The sequence below is a fragment of the Vitis vinifera genome, chromosome 4, assembly GCF_030704535.1.
Source record: "Vitis vinifera cultivar Pinot Noir 40024 chromosome 4, ASM3070453v1".
NCBI classification, from domain to species: Eukaryota; Viridiplantae; Streptophyta; class Magnoliopsida; order Vitales; family Vitaceae; genus Vitis; species Vitis vinifera.
Window position 1 is genome coordinate 21,013,158 of NC_081808.1, and position 20,371 is coordinate 21,033,528.

At 37.5% G+C, this 20,371-nt stretch overlaps 2 protein-coding genes across 2 annotated transcripts; one reads left to right on the plus strand and one right to left on the minus strand.

Moving 5' to 3' along the window:
• The first annotated feature begins 12,056 nt into the window (after positions 1 to 12,056).
• Positions 12,057 to 18,464, plus strand: LOC100852920 (PHAF1 protein At3g51130). The gene is made up of 15 exons (XM_003631827.4): positions 12,057 to 12,330; positions 12,665 to 12,747; positions 13,353 to 13,427; positions 13,964 to 14,031; positions 14,107 to 14,212; positions 14,311 to 14,371; positions 14,448 to 14,614; positions 15,014 to 15,076; positions 16,012 to 16,059; positions 16,286 to 16,399; positions 16,503 to 16,602; positions 16,689 to 16,762; positions 17,637 to 17,741; positions 17,922 to 17,983; positions 18,155 to 18,464. The coding sequence occupies exons 1-14, from the start codon at positions 12,234 to 12,236 to the stop codon at positions 17,967 to 17,969; spliced, it is 1,209 nt and encodes a 402-aa protein (XP_003631875.1). The 5' UTR covers positions 12,057 to 12,233; the 3' UTR covers positions 17,970 to 17,983; positions 18,155 to 18,464.
• Positions 18,465 to 18,484: 20 nt separating this feature from the next.
• Positions 18,485 to 20,145, minus strand: LOC100854283 (probable pectinesterase 53). Its single transcript, XM_003631851.4, has 4 exons — positions 19,582 to 20,145; positions 19,275 to 19,464; positions 18,737 to 19,179; positions 18,485 to 18,635 (listed from the first exon to the last, which is right to left on the minus strand). The coding sequence occupies exons 1-4, from the start codon at positions 19,890 to 19,892 to the stop codon at positions 18,485 to 18,487; spliced, it is 1,095 nt and encodes a 364-aa protein (XP_003631899.2). The 5' UTR covers positions 19,893 to 20,145.
• Between the last annotated feature and the right edge of the window lie 226 nt (positions 20,146 to 20,371).

Genomic DNA, 20,371 nt, shown 5'->3' on the forward strand with positions numbered 1-20,371 from the left:
TAGTGTGGCCATCAGCATGAAAGACAAAGAGTAATGATCAACATATGAATTCTGAAAGCCAAACTATAGAAGAAAGTTTCTGAGTTCATGGTACCATGCCCGAGGGGCTTGTTTCAGGCCATATATTGCTTTGTTGAGTTTACAGACATAAGAGGGGTTGTCATTATCAACAAATCCTGGTGGCTGTAACATGTATACATTCTCTGATAGATGTCCTTGAAGAAAGACATTGTTAACATCAAGTTACCTTAAGGACCAACCACGATTGACGGCGATACTGAGAATAATGCGGACAGTAGTTGGTTTTACAATGGGACTGAATGTGTCGTGGTAGTCTATTCCAGGATGTTGGTGGAAGCCTTTTGCCACCAATCGGGCCTTGAACCTTTCAACAGAGCCATCAGATTTGCGTTTAGTTCTAAAAATCCACTTGCAACCAACCAGATATTGACTGTTATCCGGTGGAACTAGAGCCCATGTGCCATTCTTTACTAAAGCATCATACTCTTTAGACATGGCTCGACGCCATTTATGATATTTGAGAGCTTGGGTCAAGGTGGTTGGTTCATGATCATCACTTTTGGTTAATTGAGTGTGAAGATTCAGTTTGGTGATGGGTTTGCGAATATTGTTTTTGGCTCTAGTAGTCATGGGGTGGGTGAATGGGTTGTGGCTGAGGCTCGGGTGGGCTTATATGTGGTGATGGGTGTTGGGGATTGTGGGGATGTGAAGGTTCACGTGATGGTGATGGAGGTGATGTGGCAGGCAGGTCTGGTGGTGGTGAAGCGGCATTGGGGGATTGCTGTTGAGCATCCACGGTAGATGACGGATTGAGTGGTGGTACCAAAGGCAAGTTGGGAATGCGAAGGGGTGGTGGAAGCCAAGTAGCAATGGAATCTGATGGAGGACAAGAGGAAGGAGCAGAGAGATGACAGAAGGGAAAGACAGACTCAACAAATTTAACATGCCTAGAGACATATATTTTAGACGTGGGTGGATCAAGGCAGTAGTAGGCACTCTGAGTTAAAAAGTATCCAAGGAAGACACATGGTTTGGATCGAGTGTGGAGTTTGTGGGTAGTATATGGTTTAAGCTAGGGATGGCATAAACAACCAAAAATTTTGAGTTTTGAGTAATTAGGAGCTGTTGTAAAATTTTTTTCATAAGGAGAGGAAAGGTTCAGTGTGGGTGTTGGCATGCGATTTATTAGGTAAACTGTTGTGGCTAGGGCATAAAACCAATAACTTAAAGGAAGAGATGCATGAGAGAGTAAGACTAGTCCAGTTTCTACAATATGAAGATGTCTACGTTCAGAAAATCCATTGTGTTCAGGTGTGTGAGGTGGTGCAGTGAGATGAGAAATACCATTTGTTGAAAGAAAATGGGCAAGGGTAATATATTCACCACCATTGTTTGAATAAAGTGTTTTGATGGTTTTATCAAAGTGTTTCTCAACAATTGCTTTAAATCGAATAAAAATATCTTTGACTTCTGACTTTTGCTTAAAAGGATAAAACCAAATATATCGGGTGAAGTGATCCACAAAAATGACATAATATTTGAATCCATTATTTGATATAATTGGAGATGTCTAAACATCAGAAAAGATAGTTTCAAGGGGTTGAGAAGAGACAATGGTGGATTTAGAAAATGACAATTTGTGGCTTTTATTACTCAAACAAGCATTACATGAAAAATTATTGGATAATGAAGAAGAGAAATCGAGTTTATTTTTGGAAACAATCTGTTTCAGAATTTTGAAAGTTGGGTGTCCTAATCTTTGATGCTACTCGGCTAAAGTTGTTTTGAGGCTGGAAAATGCAAGCAAGTGTGGAGATACCGGCCACTCATAGACGCCATCTTTAGTGTTGCCCTTCAGAAGTGTTATCCCCGTTTGAATGTCCTTTACAAGCAAAGCAGTTGGTAAGAATTCAAAGGAGACATTATTTGAGGTACCAAATTGAGAAATGGAAATGAGATTCTTTTTCATAGTAGGAACATAGAGAACATTGTTCAATTTAAAAGTGTTATGAGTTGTGTAGAGAGAGGAAGAACCGGTATGAGTAATGGAGAGACCCGAGCCATCACCAATCATAATGTCATTCGAGCCATTGTATGGAGTATGCATGGAGAGATTGTGTAGATCAGTTGTAACATGGTGAGATGCGCCATTGTCGAGGAGCCAAGATGTGTGGCTGGGAGTGTAGGAGGCATAATGGGCCTTTGGTTGCCATGGGGTGGCAGAGGGATTGTTTGAAACAGGAGAAAGACTGTTGGATGTGTTGACTGGGTGTAGACCCTCTATTTTGTCTTCCTCGCACATGTCGTTTATAGCAATTCCCTGGTGGCTCGTTAATACTCGTGTAGCCTATCTTTTCTAAGCCACCTTGGAGACTTTGGTTGAGGGATGATTTGACCTCTTATTGTGACCTTGGCAGCCCTAACTTAGACTTAGGCTTTTCTTGCTTTTTTTTTAGGATAGCTTTTAGGCACTCTAGGCCCACTTAGGCACCCTAGGCCCATTTAGGTAACCCTAGGCCCATTTAGGTACACTTGGCCTATTAGGCATCACTTTAGGCCCACTTAGTTACCCTAGGCCCACTTAGATCACTTTAGGCCCATTTAGGCACCCTAGGCCCATTTAGGTACACTTGGCCCATTAGGCATCACTTTAGGCCCACTTAGTTACCCTAGGCCCACTTAGATCACTTTAAGCCCATTTAGCCACCCTAGGCCCACTTAGTACACCCTAAGCCCATTAGACGCACTTGGCCCATTAGGCATCACCCTAGGCCCACTTAGGCACCTTAGGTTCACTTAGTACACTTTAGGCCCACTTAGAATCCCTTGGGTAGTTCTTTAAGCTTAGTACACTAAGGTTTGTCTTCTGGAATTCTATTTGTTTGATTTTTGTTTTAAGTGGGTTTTAGTTTATTTGTTCTTTTATTTATTTATTTTTAGGAGATTATAAGATACTAACGTTATGTTTCTTTATCATGAAATAATATTTTGGTTATCTTGTACATGTATATGATTAATCATCTTTATTATTATTATTATTATTTATTTATTTATTTATTTATTTATTATTATTATTATTATTATTATTACTATTTAATTGGATGATTTTGTTTTTACTATTTTTATTGCATGGTTCTATGGAAGGGAGATTCGACCGTGATTTGAAAGAGCATTCAACCCAAGACAGATATGAAAAAGGGAAGAAAGAGAGAGATGGGAAGGTTTAGAAACTTACCAAAGCTGATTTGGCAGGTGAAAAGAAGATGTTCGGTGTGTATAGGAATGGAATGAAGGCTAGGTTCAAAATGAGAGGGTTCTAATCATGTTGGACTGATGCGGAAGATTACGGGTTTTCTCTAGACTGGTGAGGGATTTTTTCCATGTTGGTAGAGTCAACGGGACCATTGAGAAGGAAAGGATTCTCTGGAGGGAAGTGGCAGCTGCACCGTGAAAGAAAGGAAATATTTTTGCATTCAAGAGAGAGGAAAACGATGAGAGGAAGGAACTTTTCCTACGGTGTCTTCCATCACGGTGGCTGGAGAATAGGAGTGATCAGTCCGTGTTTTGAAGGGTGAGGTTGTGATTTTCAGAGAGAGGAGAAGAGCGGGCTGCTGTTCTCAAAGAGAATCAGTCTGTGTTTAGGAGTGATTCGGGGCTGCTGTTTTCAAAGAGGATCAGTCCGTGTTTTAGAACAGAGGTGGGCCGCACCAGAAAAGTTTCGGAAAGCATTACTGCATCAGAGAGCCGCACCAACAAAAGAGCCAAACAACAACTTTTTCTTTTCCTTTACCAAAGGTTGGGAGAATAGGCAGAGAAAAGAGGTATTTTTTATTTTGAGAGAGTTTGATGCCTTTAGGGAAGGAAGAACGACCAGCCGTACCATACTTGAGACGCTTTCAGCATGCATAAGAAGAAAGGGTGACACCAAAAGAAAAAGTGGCAGCAGTCGCACTAAGGGGAATCCGGGTGAGAGGAGCAAGATTATTTTCTGGAATGTGAGAGGATGCAGCCGCACCATTGAGAGGAAGATTTCCGGAACAGCCGCATCATTGAAAGACAAGAGAAGAACCAGCCGCGCACATCCAGTTTTGCTCCAAGCACAGCAACTGGTCATTTGCTTGCCCTTCATCGAATCAAACGCACACATCCGGGCTGTTTTGATAGCGCCACAGCAGGTTAGTATCAAGCATAGAAGCCGGAGTTCATTTGCTAGCCCTTTCATGTCAACCTCGCACCATTACGGGTTGTTTTGGAGCACGCACAACCAGTTGGTTTTGGCCAGTCGAATCATTCAAGCAGCTGCCACTTTGGGAAGACTACTACCCGTACACATCCGGTTGGGTAAGCTTCTCTATTCTTATATTTTTTTTATCCATCAATACAATATGTTAAAAGTTCTTTGTAGATTTACTGTTATGTCATTATAAGTCATTGTTAAGCTTGATTTCTATTTATCTGTATGCTAACTACTTATTTATTTATTAACAAGATTTGTGTTATAGGCTAGAGACATAGTTTTAAAATTTGTCTTAGATAGTTTTTCTTTAATTTAATTTTTGGTTTAAGAGAAATTTGTGTTCATTAAAATAGTTAATATTAAGTGTCAAATATTTGATTTTAGGGTTGCCATAATTGGTGTTAAAAATATTTTTAAACTTAGATTTCATTTTAATAATGTAATTGATTCCATGAATTCGTATTTTTTTAGTTGTTTTCATTTAATCTGATTCATTTTAATTATTTTAGGTGTTTTATAATTTTAGGTCATTAATAAAATCAATTCTATACTTAAAAATTCATGCCTTTAGTTTACTCTGATTTAGTTTCACACATCTATTCAGTTTATGCATTTTATATAATACTAGCTCATTAATGAAGTCAATTCTATGTTTGAAAATTATTGTTTGCTTTGATTTAATTTGGCTCATTTTAATCAATCTAGATGCGTTTGTGTGTTTAATTGATCTCATGCTAATTCTTGATTGTTATTCTTAATGGATGTGTTTCTTGAATATTCGTCATTAATTCTTGGTAAGTACCTCGTTAGCTTATTTGACCTAAGTTTGAATAATTTATTGCTTTGGTAGTCTCTGGTGAAATTTACTTTTCAGAGGTTATCGGAAAATAGTGAAGATTAGCCTCCATTCTCACCTTCAATTTTCTTGGTTGTCAAAAATTCTACTTTGTGATTTCGTTCTCTTTTGTTTTGCTTGGTATTTTGATTCATACACTTTATTGCTTTCAAATTAATTTCTTTTTATTTTTAAAATACAACACTATTCTCAAAATCTCATTTTCCTTAAAAATCCATTTCAAAAATTCATTTAGAGTTCTTAGAATCAAAATCTCATTTTTTAAAAATAATGTGCAACCATGTTTTGATCGGTTCACATCTTTCAAATAAAATTACAGTTTTGAATAAAACACGAATCAAAGCTTGTGGTCCCAAATAAATGGGATAATTCTAAGCTAAATTCGTGTATATCGATTGGGGAATTGGTGAAACCCCTACATAAGAAAATCTTTTCAAAATTTATTTTTGTTGCCACATTTGACACTTGTTGAAATCATGTCTATCTATTTTTTTAGGAATTATATACAAGATGTAAGTGATAATTAATGAATCGGTATACTGTGATCACTTTTGCTATGCTAATTAGATAACGAGCATGCTAGGATTTCTATATTTTATTATTTATTATCTAACCCCTTACAACTTGAGGAAGCACGTTACAAATTATCTATGCTATCCAGGTATGTCCTCTATCACCTACTTTCTGAATTCTGTGAATATGTCTGTCATTGTGAAATAATGCTTATGTCTAATAATGCTTGAGTGTTCTAATATACATGTTTCATTGTTTGATCATTTCTAATAAAACACGTGCTGTATGATGTATCTCCAAATTAATCTCTTATGTTTTATGATAGCGCTTGGGAAGCCGTCCAGGTATGCATTTTTAACTTTCTTTAATTGTGATTTGATCTTGTTTGATATGCTATGTTTTTGGAATCACCTAGCCTACTTAGGTATCCATGATCAACCATTTAATTGCCACGCTTCCCTTAATTTAGTTAATAGAGACCTTTAGAGGGCTTAGAGGGGTGCTACCTTTTAAAGGTACCTTCCTAATAGGTAACCTGATCCCCGGACTTAGACTCGGGTTTTTCAAAGACACGCTTTTCCAAAATTCATGGAGTCATTTCTTAGGGTTTTATTTCTTGTTTTATTTTCCCTTCAAAAATAAAAATAAAATAAGTGGCGACTCCAACTTTTTTCTAAAAATTAATTTTTCACCAATAAAAAAGCGAGTCTCGCCGATCGAGTGAGGACGCACGTGAAAAATGCGGGTCCACACTGGGACTAGCCGAAAAGAGGAACACTATTTTGCTGTATGTCCTTGTATCCTGCAGATTTGGCAATAACCCAAGTATGGTCGAAATGGGCGATTACCTTGAGGTGTGGGTTGGCCGCTGGTTTATGTAGGAGGATACCTGTGTTGGTGGCTGTTGGAGGGGTGCCATGTATGATTGGTGGTGCCTGAAAGTGTAGGTGAGCGCCTAGGTGTTGGGTTCCTGCTCGTGGGATTAGTAGTGGCAGGAAACTAAAGGGGGTCTGGTTTGGGGGTGATCACCGAAGCTTCAAAATTGAGAACCTTTTCATGTAGTTCCTCAAAGGTTATAGGCATGTCTCTAGCTTAGATAGCACGTGTGAGTTCTCTGTATTCATCACCAAGGCCATCAAGTATCTTGTCAGTGAGATCTTCTGCGTTGAGTGGGGCTCCAAGAAGGGCAAGCTCATCAGCTTTTGCCTTGATGGATTGCAGAAATGAAGTGACACTGTCAGAGCCTTTGGTGATTAGCTTTAGTTGGCTTTGGGCTTGTTTGATGCGGCCACGAGAAGGCTTAGCGTAGGTGGTGGCTAGGATTGTCCATGCTTCACGGGCTGTCTTGGCTTATGCAATAAATGGTATGATGGTGTGGGAGATGGAGCCAATGATTGCATTCAAGATCAATTGGTCTTGTCGGATCCAAAAGGTATGAGTAGGGTTGGATCTGGTTGTGTCATTATGTGTGAGAGTGGCTGAAGGACATGGCTTGGAGCCATCTATATATCCTAAGAGGTCATAGCCAATGAAGAGGGTGTGGAATTGTAGTTTCCAAGAGAGGTAGTTGGTGGATGTGAGTTTTAGAGGGGTTTGGGCAGCAACATTAATGCTGATAAGGGTGTTGTGGGAATCATTTGTGGTGAGAATGGAGGGGGAAGAGGTAGCCATGGCTTTTTGAGATTGAAGAGAGGAGGAGTTTTGGGAGAAAATTGGAATTTGTTACTTCTGGTTTTGCTCTGATACCATAACAGACTACAAAGCTGAATACTTCTCATTAATGAAACAACGTATAAATACATATCCAAGAGTGGTTGAAGATCCTACAAACTACGAAGGTTACAAACTGAATCCTATATCTATGGATGATAGATAAATACAATTAAATACATAAATATATACAATTAAATACATTTGAATAAGCTGATATGAATGACTAAGTCAAGCAACTGATTATCTCGATTAGCTGGCCCATAAAGAGTTTTTTGATACCGAGTTAGGAGTTTCCTATCATTGGCTTTAGTGGCTTTGGCCGTCAAAATTCTAAACAAACCAAGTCATGCAGTGATGTATGTAGCTTGTTTGAATAAACCAGCTGAGAACCCCTCGTAAAATACACCCATGCCCTCATGCTTCTTCTATTGGAATCCAGGTACAACATTTTGGAAAAAAGATCAATGCAAGTTGATTCAAGATTTGGGATAACAGTTGTAAGATCCTTAAGAGGCCACTTAGGAAAATCAGGCAAGGAAATCATTCCTGGCCATGTGTCCTCATTTGGTGTGTCCAATACCCTGAAGCTCTTGAACACTTCATCAATCTCTGAGTCCCCAAGAAACAATGGTCGTTGGTTCACCACCTATGCCCAGAAGATTCTACTAGATGTTTCAGTAAATGAACCAATATGAAGACTGATGCCACCTTAAATTTGAACATTACAGACTTGAAATGTCTTGGAGATTTCCTCAAGTGACCCAATATCAAAATATGATCACCTTGTTCAGCATAAAAACTTGTTGTTTCTAGAAAAATTCCAACTTCATTCCTAGTAGAAGCACTTTCCAAGAACTCAGATCCAGAGTATATAGCTTATGCTTTCATGGTCCTAGAACCATGTGAACTTGAAGGAATCATTTGTTGGAGCAACTTCCCGTTTATGCAAGGCTGATGCAACATCAGCATCCATGGCAGTAGTGCCATCAGTTTACTTATTCTAAACACTTTTTGATATTTCCCTTACCTCATCTAGGGCAGCATGGCTCATTGCAGACTGGGCGGACTGGATACCCTTCAACATGCTCCTTTGATTGTGTGGATAACAGCCCAACTTCAACTACTTGGACCATAGATGCATAAGTTTGAATTAGTTATGTGTCGCCTTCATAGCGCCCAGTGGAATCAATGTCGTGCTCAGCGCAGACTACCTCCCAGAACTTGGCTTCGATCGGGTTCCCACATTGCCCACGCTGAACGTGAAAGGTTTCATGCATTGTTTAGAGAGAGAGAAAGTAGGTTCCATAGTGAAAAAGATGGAAAAGAGAAATGGGTATGAAGACAACTTCAGTAGGTATGAAGAGTGATTAATGGCATGATGTTGTAAGGTGATGTACATAGGTTCATGTATGATGGGGGTGAATGAAAGGGGCTTATGGGAGAATGCATTGATGGGTTTGATGGACGGGCATGAAGGGTGTGGGTAATCATTGGGGGAGTGGATAAGGAGAGAAATGAATTAGTGGATATTGGGAAATGGTGGTGAAACGGGATGGGTTTGGTGAGTATGATGAGTATGTTCGGTGGGTTTAGTGGTTTAGGCTAATGGAGGTGAGTATGGCATGGGTATGATGGCTATGATGGAGTGGGAGGTGGGAATGACACCGGGTGGAAGTGATGGTCTAATCATTGTGCTTAGGTTCTTCTGGTTGTGAAGGTCTCTTTGATGACTGAACAAGTGGAACAGATTCTGCTTGTTTCATCTCACCCAATATCTTACGAAAATTTAGCTGATTAACCATGGTTCAGAAATATCTCTCAACACGTGGGAACTCTGAGGTAAAGCTCTTTGTCATGATCCGACTAAATCCCATAACCAAGTTGCATGTCATAATAATATTAGCTAATGTCACAGAGTGTCCAACCATGTAAGTGTTTGAAACAAGGTGAGTGTTTAAGGCACTTAACGCTCTCTTCAATGCATAAATTGTAGTTTACTCAGCTGAAGGAAAGTATACAACCAAAACCAACTCTTGGGAAGTGATTGGTGCAGATGGAAGAGTCAACAGGTGGTTTTGCTGCTGGGATGCCTTCTTTTAGGGCCAAGACTGATATGAAAGATTGAATAAGAGGAGTAGAATGAGACCAGTCCCTGCAGTGCATAAAGCACAATGATATGGGATTGTCATTTGACATCAAGTTCCTCCTACAAGGTGTAGAACCCTGTCCTAGTAGCCTATCTCTTTGTGTAGACTTCATGAATACCTCTAACATGATACCTTGTAAGATGCGACTGGAAGCTCATAGTATAAAATCTTCCTATTCCATTATTTGAAATCTGGAGTGGAGCAAAGGAACTTGGAGAATGACCTAGCTTGAATTTGACAGTTCTCTAATCACCATTGGAAACATGAGAAGAACAAGGTCGCGAGAAGGACCCTATAATCATGATCCATGGGTCCCTTCAAAAGTGAGTGTAATGGAGATTCCCACCAATTTCCTAGAAAACAAAAATGTGCACCCTCTCTCTAATCTGGGTTCAATTTTTCCATAACATCCTTATTCTCTGCTAATACTCTTAGCTGAACATCTAACCCCTGTTCCCAAAGTGCTAGTGTCTCATATCTGGTGGGTAGCCAACAACCTTACCCTTGTTGAGACCCAATTAAGTATCCAGAATCATCAACAGTCGAAAGATATCACTAATGCCCTGATATGGCAGTCACTAATTTTGAGCAGAGCAACCAAGCGACTCCATGAGCAATGAAATAACATCTACCCAAATTTAGAAATTGGGCCCACATGAAAACCAATGGCCATGCTAACAAAACCCTTATCCTTGGGGGTGCAAACAATCATCGAGAATAGAGAATAAACAATAAGGGAGCAAGCATAAAAAATAGAGCATCAAACGAACCAAAAAAACATTGACCTAAGCCCCATCTCATATAGAAGTCAATGGGCTTATGTATAGGTGGGAAAAACCAAGTGGAAATAAGATCCAAAGACATGACTCAGACACCTAAAGGAGAGCTAAAAAGGAATTAGATCACTCTCAAACAAATTTCACGTGAAGAACAAGGAACGAATATATTATAACATAGTCACAACAACTCAAAGGATATCAATAGCAATCAAAATATGGTTTAGCAAACGTATCTGAGAACGTTCCATTTCTTTCCTCTGTTTCAGCTTTCTCTAGAAAATCCCATTTCTCCTCTGTCCAGCCAGTTCTCTTCAAGCTGCTTTCCCATGGTTTTCAAACTCAGCTCACCATGGTCTCCCACTTCCCTTCCTTTTCTGTTTTATCTTAGTTCTTTTTCTCTTTCATTTGTGAAAACTCACTTTAAACCTTTACCTCTCTCTCGTTTTCAACTCCCCTCTTCCATTATTGTCTTTTTCAAGCTATCCCTCTCATTTCCCTTCCAACTCTACTCTCTGCTCCAAAACTTCCTAGCCAACTCCCCCCCTCTGTAAGAGCCCAGAAGATATCCACCTCATAAAAATATCTCTTGCCCTTCGTTGCTTTCTCTCCCAAGCTACTAAAAATATCCCCCAACTGAATCTGCTCCCCCCCGTCTATAACCAGCAACAAAGACACCTCCTTTCTAACAATCGCAGTCCCCCTCAGAATATTCCTTCATATGTGTCTCTTCCCCATTGCTTCTCCAAATCACGACCTGATTCACTTACTACCAACCACGAGGTGACACGTGGCTCTTTGAGAGCCTTCCACCTGGTAAGAACGAGCTGCATAAAATGGAATAAAGAATAGCCCTAGAATGGGGTATACACATATATTTCTTTATGATAAATTAAGATAATATATAATAAGATACTTATTTTGATGGAGCCAAAATTATTATATCATCTTTGAAAACAGTTTTTGAAAATAGTTTTTAAAAATTATTTTTTTGATGTTTTGTAAAATAAATATCTATTCAGAAACTTTAAATGTTTTTAACATATTTTTAAAATTTTTAAATATGTTTTAAAAATAACTTTGATATGTAATGTTTTATTTTTAATCATTCTCCATATTTGTATAATTAAATTTTAAAATAAAACACTATGATTTTTTTTTTTTATAAATAAAAAACAGATTTTTTAATTTTTGTATTCTAAAAAGTAAAAAATAATTCAAAAATAGTTATCGAACTGGTCTTAAAATTCATGAGTGACTTTCATAATTACCAATAAGACGTGAAAATGTATTTTATTCAACTATTTTTTTTAAAAAAAAATAGTAAAAATTATCCATTTATCAATAATAAAAGTTAATTTAAGTATTTTCCTAGCATTCATTTTAATAAAATATTTTTAATCATAATACATGATTTTACATTCCATTAATTAGAACAAAATGCAATCAACATGTAGGTCAATCTATTGAACTGCACTCTCAATTTAAATTTGCATCAGTAAATTATAGAAATATTTATGCTAAAATGTCAATATATTTCTCACTTTAAAAAGTAATTTCTATATATTTAAAATTATAAATATTATTAAAATTGATTAAAATAGGTTTTATAATATTTTATAAAAAGTACTTGAATTAAAAAAAGATTATTTTTATTACTTAAAAAAAATGAGGTGGATTTTTTAATCAAATATCCTATCTTGGTGATGAATAAAAAGAATTTTCACTAGTCCTGTCTATTTTTGTAATTTCCTACCATGTGATGCTTCAACCGTACGCCCCAATCTCATAACTCAAATCTCCTAGACTCGGTTAGGTAGAACGTCGATCCCATCCGATTCCCCCAACTCATAGAGTTTCGTGCAGTGCGGGCCATTGCGGGGACCGTGACTGATATATAAGCCATCAACGACTCAACTGTGTCTTTCTCACGCGAAAGAAACGGAGATTACCCAACAAAACAACAAAGCATGTTGCAGAGACCTAGACGAAGGTGCGAGGGCACGGCCATGGGTGCCATCGTTCTGGATCTTAAGCCCGGACTTGGAATAGGGCCTTTCTCCCTTGGTAATTCCTTCCCCCTCTTTTTTTTCCCAATTTTTTTGCTCATGATTCAATTAAATAATAATTTCCGATACAGCAATCGCAAGGGAGTCGAGTTATGTGAAAGTATCGATGCTTTGTGTTTGAATTGTTTGCAGATTTTGTGATTCTGATTATGTGTTTTTGTGTATTGGATTGCCGTTGATTTGATTATTGGGTAGTGAAAGAGGAAATCAGCCGAATCCAAGGATTATTCCTAATATCGACTCTGTTTGACAATTTCCTGTGGCTTCTATCCTATTGTGCTTATTCATTTTTTCATCCGGAGCTGTATTTAATTGATTTGGTTTTGTTTCAGGGATGCCGATCTCCAAAGCGTTTGCTCAAATAGAGCAACAGCCTAACATTTACGATGTTGTCCACGTCAAGTATTTTGACGAGGTATGCACCATGAGATTTAATAAGAGATCGTTTTGTCATCTAGTTTCTTAAGAATATTTTGTGCAATTTGCATCTGTTGTTTGCTGCACTAAAACAAGCTCAAAAATCATATACTATTTAGGTGGATATGTAGCATTCTAAACATAATTGAAGATTCTTTACATATTTGGCATCCAAATTAAACATGAAAATTTTAATATTTTCAAGCTGAAAATTGGTTTCTGTAATCCTTTTTTTATATAGTTTTATTTTAATTTTTTTTAAGGAGGAATTGCAATTGCCAGTGCTGGCTACCTGGTTAATTATTTTCCCAATTGCTGGATGCCTCCTATTTGAAATAAAGGTAAAAAAAAAATAGTTGAACAAAGAAGAATATATGGACAAATTTTGAATTGAGATGTATACCAGTGATGCACATAGGTTACTTTTGTGGCCCTGATGGCTTGATCCATACAGTATAATATTATTGCAAACTGACCACTCGTATGGGAAAATGCCATTTTTAGTGTCATCTTATTGTTAAGTATCTTGCATTTCCAGCATTGCTAAGGGGCATATCAGGATCTTGCTACTGAAACATCTCACTGATATGACAATTTATACAGGAGCCATTAAAGCTGGATATAGTCATTAGCTTTCCAGATCATGGTTTTCATCTTCGTTTTGATCCTTGGTCGCAGGTAATTTTTGTGCATACTGCTATTTTTTTACCCGAAACAAAGTGCACACACCCACACTTTTCACGCAACTAAAAATTTAAATTACTTTTGGTACTAATATCAAAGTTTTGAAGGTGGATGGATTTAAAAATTTCCATGTGCCTTATTGGAAAAGAAGGAGACCAGTGCAGAAATCTGGCTGAATATTCAGCTTGTAAGATTAATTTCCATACGAGCTAGAAAAAAACATCACTGGAAATTCTTGCATCAAATGCCATGCTTGAAACATCACTTTGATTGATGTATAAAGGCAACATCTCTGCCCATAAAATGAAATGATTAATAAATGTAATGAAAAAATAAATATTGAGAACTTCTCATTTTCCAAACAATTGTATGTTTAAAGACAAATGCTTGCTTACAAATCTGAGCATAAATTAAACAAATAATTTAATGAGTTACAATGGATTGCTCTTCAATGGAAGTTGTTGTTAGTAAAATGTCTATGACTGGTTTATCGTTTGGTTTGATTGATCTTATTTTGAACTCTGTTTCAGAGGCTACGCCTTATCGAGATTTTTGATGTCAAACGGCTTCAAATGCGCTATGCCACTTCTCTGATTGGGTGGGTGCTCAATTTACCTTAATTTTCTTATCTATGTGCTTATAAGTTATTCTTGATCCTCATTTCTAATTTCAGGGGTCCATCAACTCTAGCTACTTTTGTAGCTGTATATGCACTTTTTGGACCAACTTTTCCAGGAAGTTACGACAAAGATAGAGGTGTTTACACTCTGTTCTACCCGGTATATACAAGAAGATATTTAAGCAAAATTTTGTTCATTTTTCTTTGAAAATTTGTTTTCTTCCATGCTGAGATTTCTTTGGTGTCTGTATTTTGTAGGGTTTATCTTTCGCTTTTCCAATTCCCACCCAGTATACAGATTGCTGCCATGATGGAGAAGGTATCATATCAATAATTGCCCACTTACATCTACTTAATCAATTTGTTTATTTTCACTAATGTATTATCCCCAACAGCGGAGTTGCCTTTAGAGTTCCCAGATGGTACTACTCCAGTTACATGCCGTGTGTCTATATATGATAGTTCTACAGACAGTAAGGTTGGTGTGGGATCCTCAATGGAAAAAGCTTCTGCTCCTCCATTACCTGCTGGCAGCCTCTACATGGAAGAAGTGCATGTTAAGGTTTGACCTCTTGCTATCCCTGCATTACTTCTATTACTTTGTCTAGAAGATTGCTCTGGACCTTTTATTTTGTGAGTGTCTACCTACTTCTTTCCTCTTACTTGCATCAAATTCCTAATATGTGTTTTAAGCCTTGCCTATGCATGTTTTACATTTGGCACAGCTAGGGAAGGCAAGGGCATGGGATTATCTGGTGACCTGCCCTGTCCTTCCTCTATTGGAATAGGGTGGGGCGTCACTAAAATGATTAGTTTCAGGGATAGGGTTTTATAGCTCTTGATTCCCCCCCCCCCCCCCCCCTTCAAAATGGAGTTAATTTTATCTTTTAAACTTTATTATTTGAATCAAAATGGTGGTTATTCTTGGATCTGATTCTGTTTCAATGTCCTTGTTATCCAGCTTGGGGAAGAATTACGGTTTACTGTTGGTGGTCAGCATATTCCCTTTGGTGCATCACCACAGGTAACTTTAGATTTAATGTGGATGAGCTCAAGTATTGCCCCAAACAAGTTATATCTTATTGTTTTGAGTATGCTATCACTATCTTATTCTTGGTAGTCCCACCACAGGCTCTTACAGACTTTTTTTGAGAAAGTATAGATTGCAGTATGGGACCCAGGGTTCTCTGGTATATGTGTGATAGAAATCCACTCTCTAGAACAGGCCATTGCATATATACATGGGTAAAAAGGATCATCATATCTTCCTTCATGGTGAACAAAGAAATTAGTTCCCTTGGTTTTTGTCAGGTAGATTGGCACCATGCTGGTACTTCTATCTTGTCTATTTCTTCTCATTGCTAAGTTCATGGCATGGTGATAATTTCATGATTTGGGAACTTTCTGCCTTGGAACAATTTTTAATGTGAGTGTTGGTTGGGAAATGTCTGGAATAATCAGGGAAAATCCTAAAGAATAAAATTGAAAGGTAGAAAAGCAATACAAAAAAACGAAGCATAAAGTGTTACAAAGTTGAATAATTTAAGAATTTTGACTGTAATTTGGAATTTCTTAATTATGTTTTCGAAATCTGTGAATAAATTAGGAGTTATGAATTTTATGGGTAAAAAGATTTATTGGATGATGACGTAGGGCCACCCCCAACTTTATTTGTTATTGTTTTTAAAAAGAAAAGTTAGGCTGATTAGGTTGTTTTAGGAATGTTTCAAGAACTTTGTCGCTGTATTTAAGGTATGGCCATGCCTTGTTTATGCACAAAATACTTCTTTAATATCATTTATTTATTTCATTTGTTTTCAGGACTACATGAAATCTTATAAAAAACTGAGTTTTATTGTTCCAAAATATCTCGTCTCTATTCTTGTGTCAAGCAATTTGATGTTATGTGGTTCATTCATTCAGTGTATAATGATCTCATATTTCTTGTTTTCTATTCAGGATGTGTGGACTGAATTAGGCCGTCCTTGTGGAATCCATCAAAAGCAGGTATTGCTGAGTTTTCATAAGAGTGTTGATGACTTATTACGCATCCTGGACAAGTTTCTAATTTTTTATATCATTGAGTCTGGGATTCTCGCAGTTATATGCAAACTACCTGAAGATGGTTTTCCTTTTAAACTTTATATATGCTTAATCCAATGTCTTCTGAGTATTTATTATTTATGTTACCTATTGATGGTATTGATGGAGGGTGATTTTGCTTGTAACACAGGTTGACCAAATGGTAATTCACTCTGCCTCAGATCCTCGCCCACGGACAACTCTCTGTGGTGATTACTTCTACAATTATTTTGATCGTGGTTTGGACATACTATTTGATGGGCAGGTACTCCTTTTTATTGTGTGTCAAAATATATATTACTTCAATAATATTGTGCATATATATCATCGTACTTGAAAGTTCTCAGATTATTGTATTGGATTTGCAGACTCATAAAATCAAGAAATTTGTCTTGCACACAAACTATCCTGGGCATGCAGATTTTAATTCATACATGAAATGCAACTTTGTTATCTATGGTTCTGATTGTAAGTTCTGTTTTCATTTTTAATCATTTCACATAAAGTTTGTCAACAGGGCTGATAATTATTTATTTTTATTTTCTTGCATATAGTTGGTGGTTCTTTTCAGGAAGTAAAAATGTCCAAACACAGAATTACGCCAAGCACAAAATGGGAGCAAGTGAAGGTATAAATGTTCTTCCCTTAGCTGTTCAGATGTTTTAACTTAAAATATTTTACTTAGAACAAGAAAACAGATGATCAGAGTGCAGGACCAAAGGAGAATGATTGCAGGGTGTGGTCTAATAGTCTCATTTATTTTGAATATTCTTTTTCTATTCATATCATTTGTTGGCTGAGGAGATGATATTCTGAAAATTCCTTTTTTGTGCTATCCACTATCAAACAGAGCTTCATGGTAGTTTCCATCCATTACTTTTATGCTGAAATCTGGCAATGGACCTTAGGTGCCAATTTTTTTCTTTATGGGTGTGAGTGCAATAACATGGTTCACTTAAGTTATGTTTGGTTCCCAAAAAATACAAAGGAAAGAAAAAAAATGTTAAGAAAAGTAATTTTCTCATGCTTATTGATTGTCCTAAAGAAAATACCAAAGAAAATAAAATATAATTAAGACTAATATCAAAGAAAATCAAATACAAAAAAAAAAAATCAAATATAATTAAGGTTAATACAAAAGAAAATAAAATATAATTAAGATTAGTTAGAAATTTATACATTTACAAATTATTTTATCTTTGTATCGAAGAGCTAAAATGAGTGAAATGAGATTGAATATCATATAAAAAATGATTTATTGATTTTAAATCTATTTTTTATTTTCCTTCATTTTTTTTTTGTTTTCTTTCACTTTTCCTCTTTATTTTCTTTCCCTCAAATTTTCCAGAATTCAGACATAGCCTTAGGCTTTTCTTTGCCGTAATAGTTTCTTCATTCTTTCAAGTGATTCATTCCCTATATAGTTTCAGGTTGCTCCTTCTCCGTTTCTGTTCTTCATGCTTCAAATTATGGCTTTAATAAAAGAAATGAACTTCCTGTAGGAAATCCTTGGGGACTGTGGCCGTGCAGCTATTCAAACGCAAGGTTCTACAAACAATCCATTTGGATCTACTTTTGTGTATGGTTATCAAAATGTTGCATTTGAGGTGGGTTATTGATGAATACTCAATCCATGTGTTTTGCTTTGGAAACTTCTTTATCTATTCAAAGCAACCACCACCATGTTCTGATTGCTTTATGTATTTCGTTAAATGGCACAATCAATTTTCAATTTCTTCAGTTTATGGGTGAGGAGATTCTTAACAAAGATCTTGCTGATACTGCAGGTAATGAAGAATGGATATATTGCAACTGTAACTCTCTTCCAGTCGTGATTAAACATTGAATGGTATGCTTTGTCGGTCCTCATTTGGAATGTTGTCTCCTTGAATTTTGAAAAACTATTCTTCTCCACAGTCGACGCACACATACCTCGAGAGCTGGCTATTGACACACTGAGATTTTTCAATGTTGATTATGTCATGTCCATCAGCACTGATTAGACACTACCATTTTGCAGGGAGCAGATGATTTGTACAGTCAAGGTTTCAACAGTAAATACTGCTCCAAATCCTCTTGATGGGAAGCAAGTAAAATAATTGTACAGTTGTGTGATGATTTGTACAGTTTATTCAAAGTATTGTACATGTAATTCACCAGGTATCCTCTGCCAGTAAATTGAATGGAAAATTGTCTGCAATGCCTTCCAGCATCTGAGGCAATTCCTCAGTGACTAGACATTTGTGCTACATGAGCTTCGAGATGAACATGCTGGTGGCTTAGAAAATTCTTGCCCTAATGGCAGTAAGGGTTGATATTTATGTTCAAAATTGTTACATCTATTTCTTGGTCACAAGTTTGTAAGCCATTCATAGCCATCAACAAAGCCAATTGAAATAAATGGTTTGGCCTCCTGTTGAGTCAGCTCCCTTGACCATGAAACTCTTCTTCCAAAATCAGCCCCTGGCCCGGAACACTGGTATTGTCCGTAAAATACAGTCCTGCAGAGCATTGCCGTTAGAAATAAATCCAAATCGTCATGTAGCGTTTGTAAACTATATCTAATTGAATTAACCATCGAGGGAGGGAGAGAGTAACTTACATTTCCCTGCTTTTGTTGCCCCAGGCATACCATCCGCTAGGGTTGATGATCTTGTCCATAAAAGTGAAAGCGAAAACCACCCTAGAGAAAGTACCCCAAGCCCTGCCCAAGTATAGGGCACCTGAACCAGTCACTTTGCAATGAACAAAGGAGAAGCCAGTTTCCTCAAGTAAGCCATCCCTCTTCTGAGCTGTCAAGGCTCCCACGCTGTTGGTGATAGCGTGCAAATGGCAACCCTCATACAGGGAGAGGCCGTTCCCGAAAATGAAATCCACAGAGCCTTGGATGTAGCAGTCCCTGAAGTAGTGCCTGCCCATGTGATCGTATAGTGTATCTTGAGCTCCAATGAACTTGCAGCCTATAAAGGCTGCTGTATCTGCTGAGATTCTTAGTGCCACCGCTTGCTTTCCTAGAGCTCCTGATGGTGGTGGCGGTGCTTTATTCTGTCATAGATAAGCTTAATTGGAACCCATATTGATTATATATATATATATATTATAAAACCAATTGTAAATGATAAGATTGAAGATTGGCTGACTTGGAAAGTGATGTTCTTTGCAATGAAGTAAGGAGAATTAACGGCAAATGTTGCAGAACCGAAGGTGCCCAGCGGCCGTCCAGTCTGGCCTACAAGGTCTGCTGTGTCGTTCCATTCAATAATGGTCTTGTCTGCACCGGCACCTTCCAGGCTGACATAAGCCTTGATTGCAGGAATCACCACCTTCTCCCTTCGAATCCATGAATTTTAGCACATAGATTTCATCCATATAAAGGTTATAAAACCAAAGAAAAACAGTTGATATATAAATCACAGAGTGAAGAGAAGTATCCCATTGATACATTACCTGTAAATCCCTGCACCAATTGAGATAACCACCCGACATGGATTGTTGACTGGAAGCGAATCAACAGCCTTTTGCACGGAGGCAAAATGACCCAAGCTCTGGTCTTTATCCACTTTTATGGTTAGGCAAGGCTTCAACTTATTCTTTGCTTTCTGGAAGACAGAGTGCTTAAAAGAGCCCACTCGTTTTACCCAACTTCGGTAGGCTTCTTCAGTCATCACCAACTCATTAGACCCATCTGCATTAAGCGTTGAACTTGCACTTGCAAGTAGAAAAATCAACAACAGCAGCTTCGGCATCATCATCGCCATACCAATACTGCTGTTTACTAGGATTCGATAATGTAGGGAAAATGACAACAGGTTGAAAAAAACTTATTTATACTGGTTTGAAACTTTAGAGGTAAGGTTGGAAGAAATGAGTACTAAGATGGGAGGTTTAAATTTGAACACAAAGGAGGGCAGCGCAGAGGAATCTAGCAGTGCGAATATGGCCATATGTGAGTTATCTCTTCTTACCACACTCATTCCACCTCGTTACTTACTCACCCTGTTTTTTCTTCTTGTCTTTTTTCGGCTGCCGAGGACCGAGGAGCTGCTATGCATGTACAAATATATATAAAAGAAAAAAAATAAAGCGCTGCTGCTGCCGGTGCGCTACAACACTACTGTAAAATTGCAAATTACCATGGTGTGTCATGTGTGTACTTCAATGGAGCCTGCAGCTGCAAATGACAACTACGATAGAGACGACAAAAATGTAAGAAGAAAAGCCAAAATTGTTTGGTCAT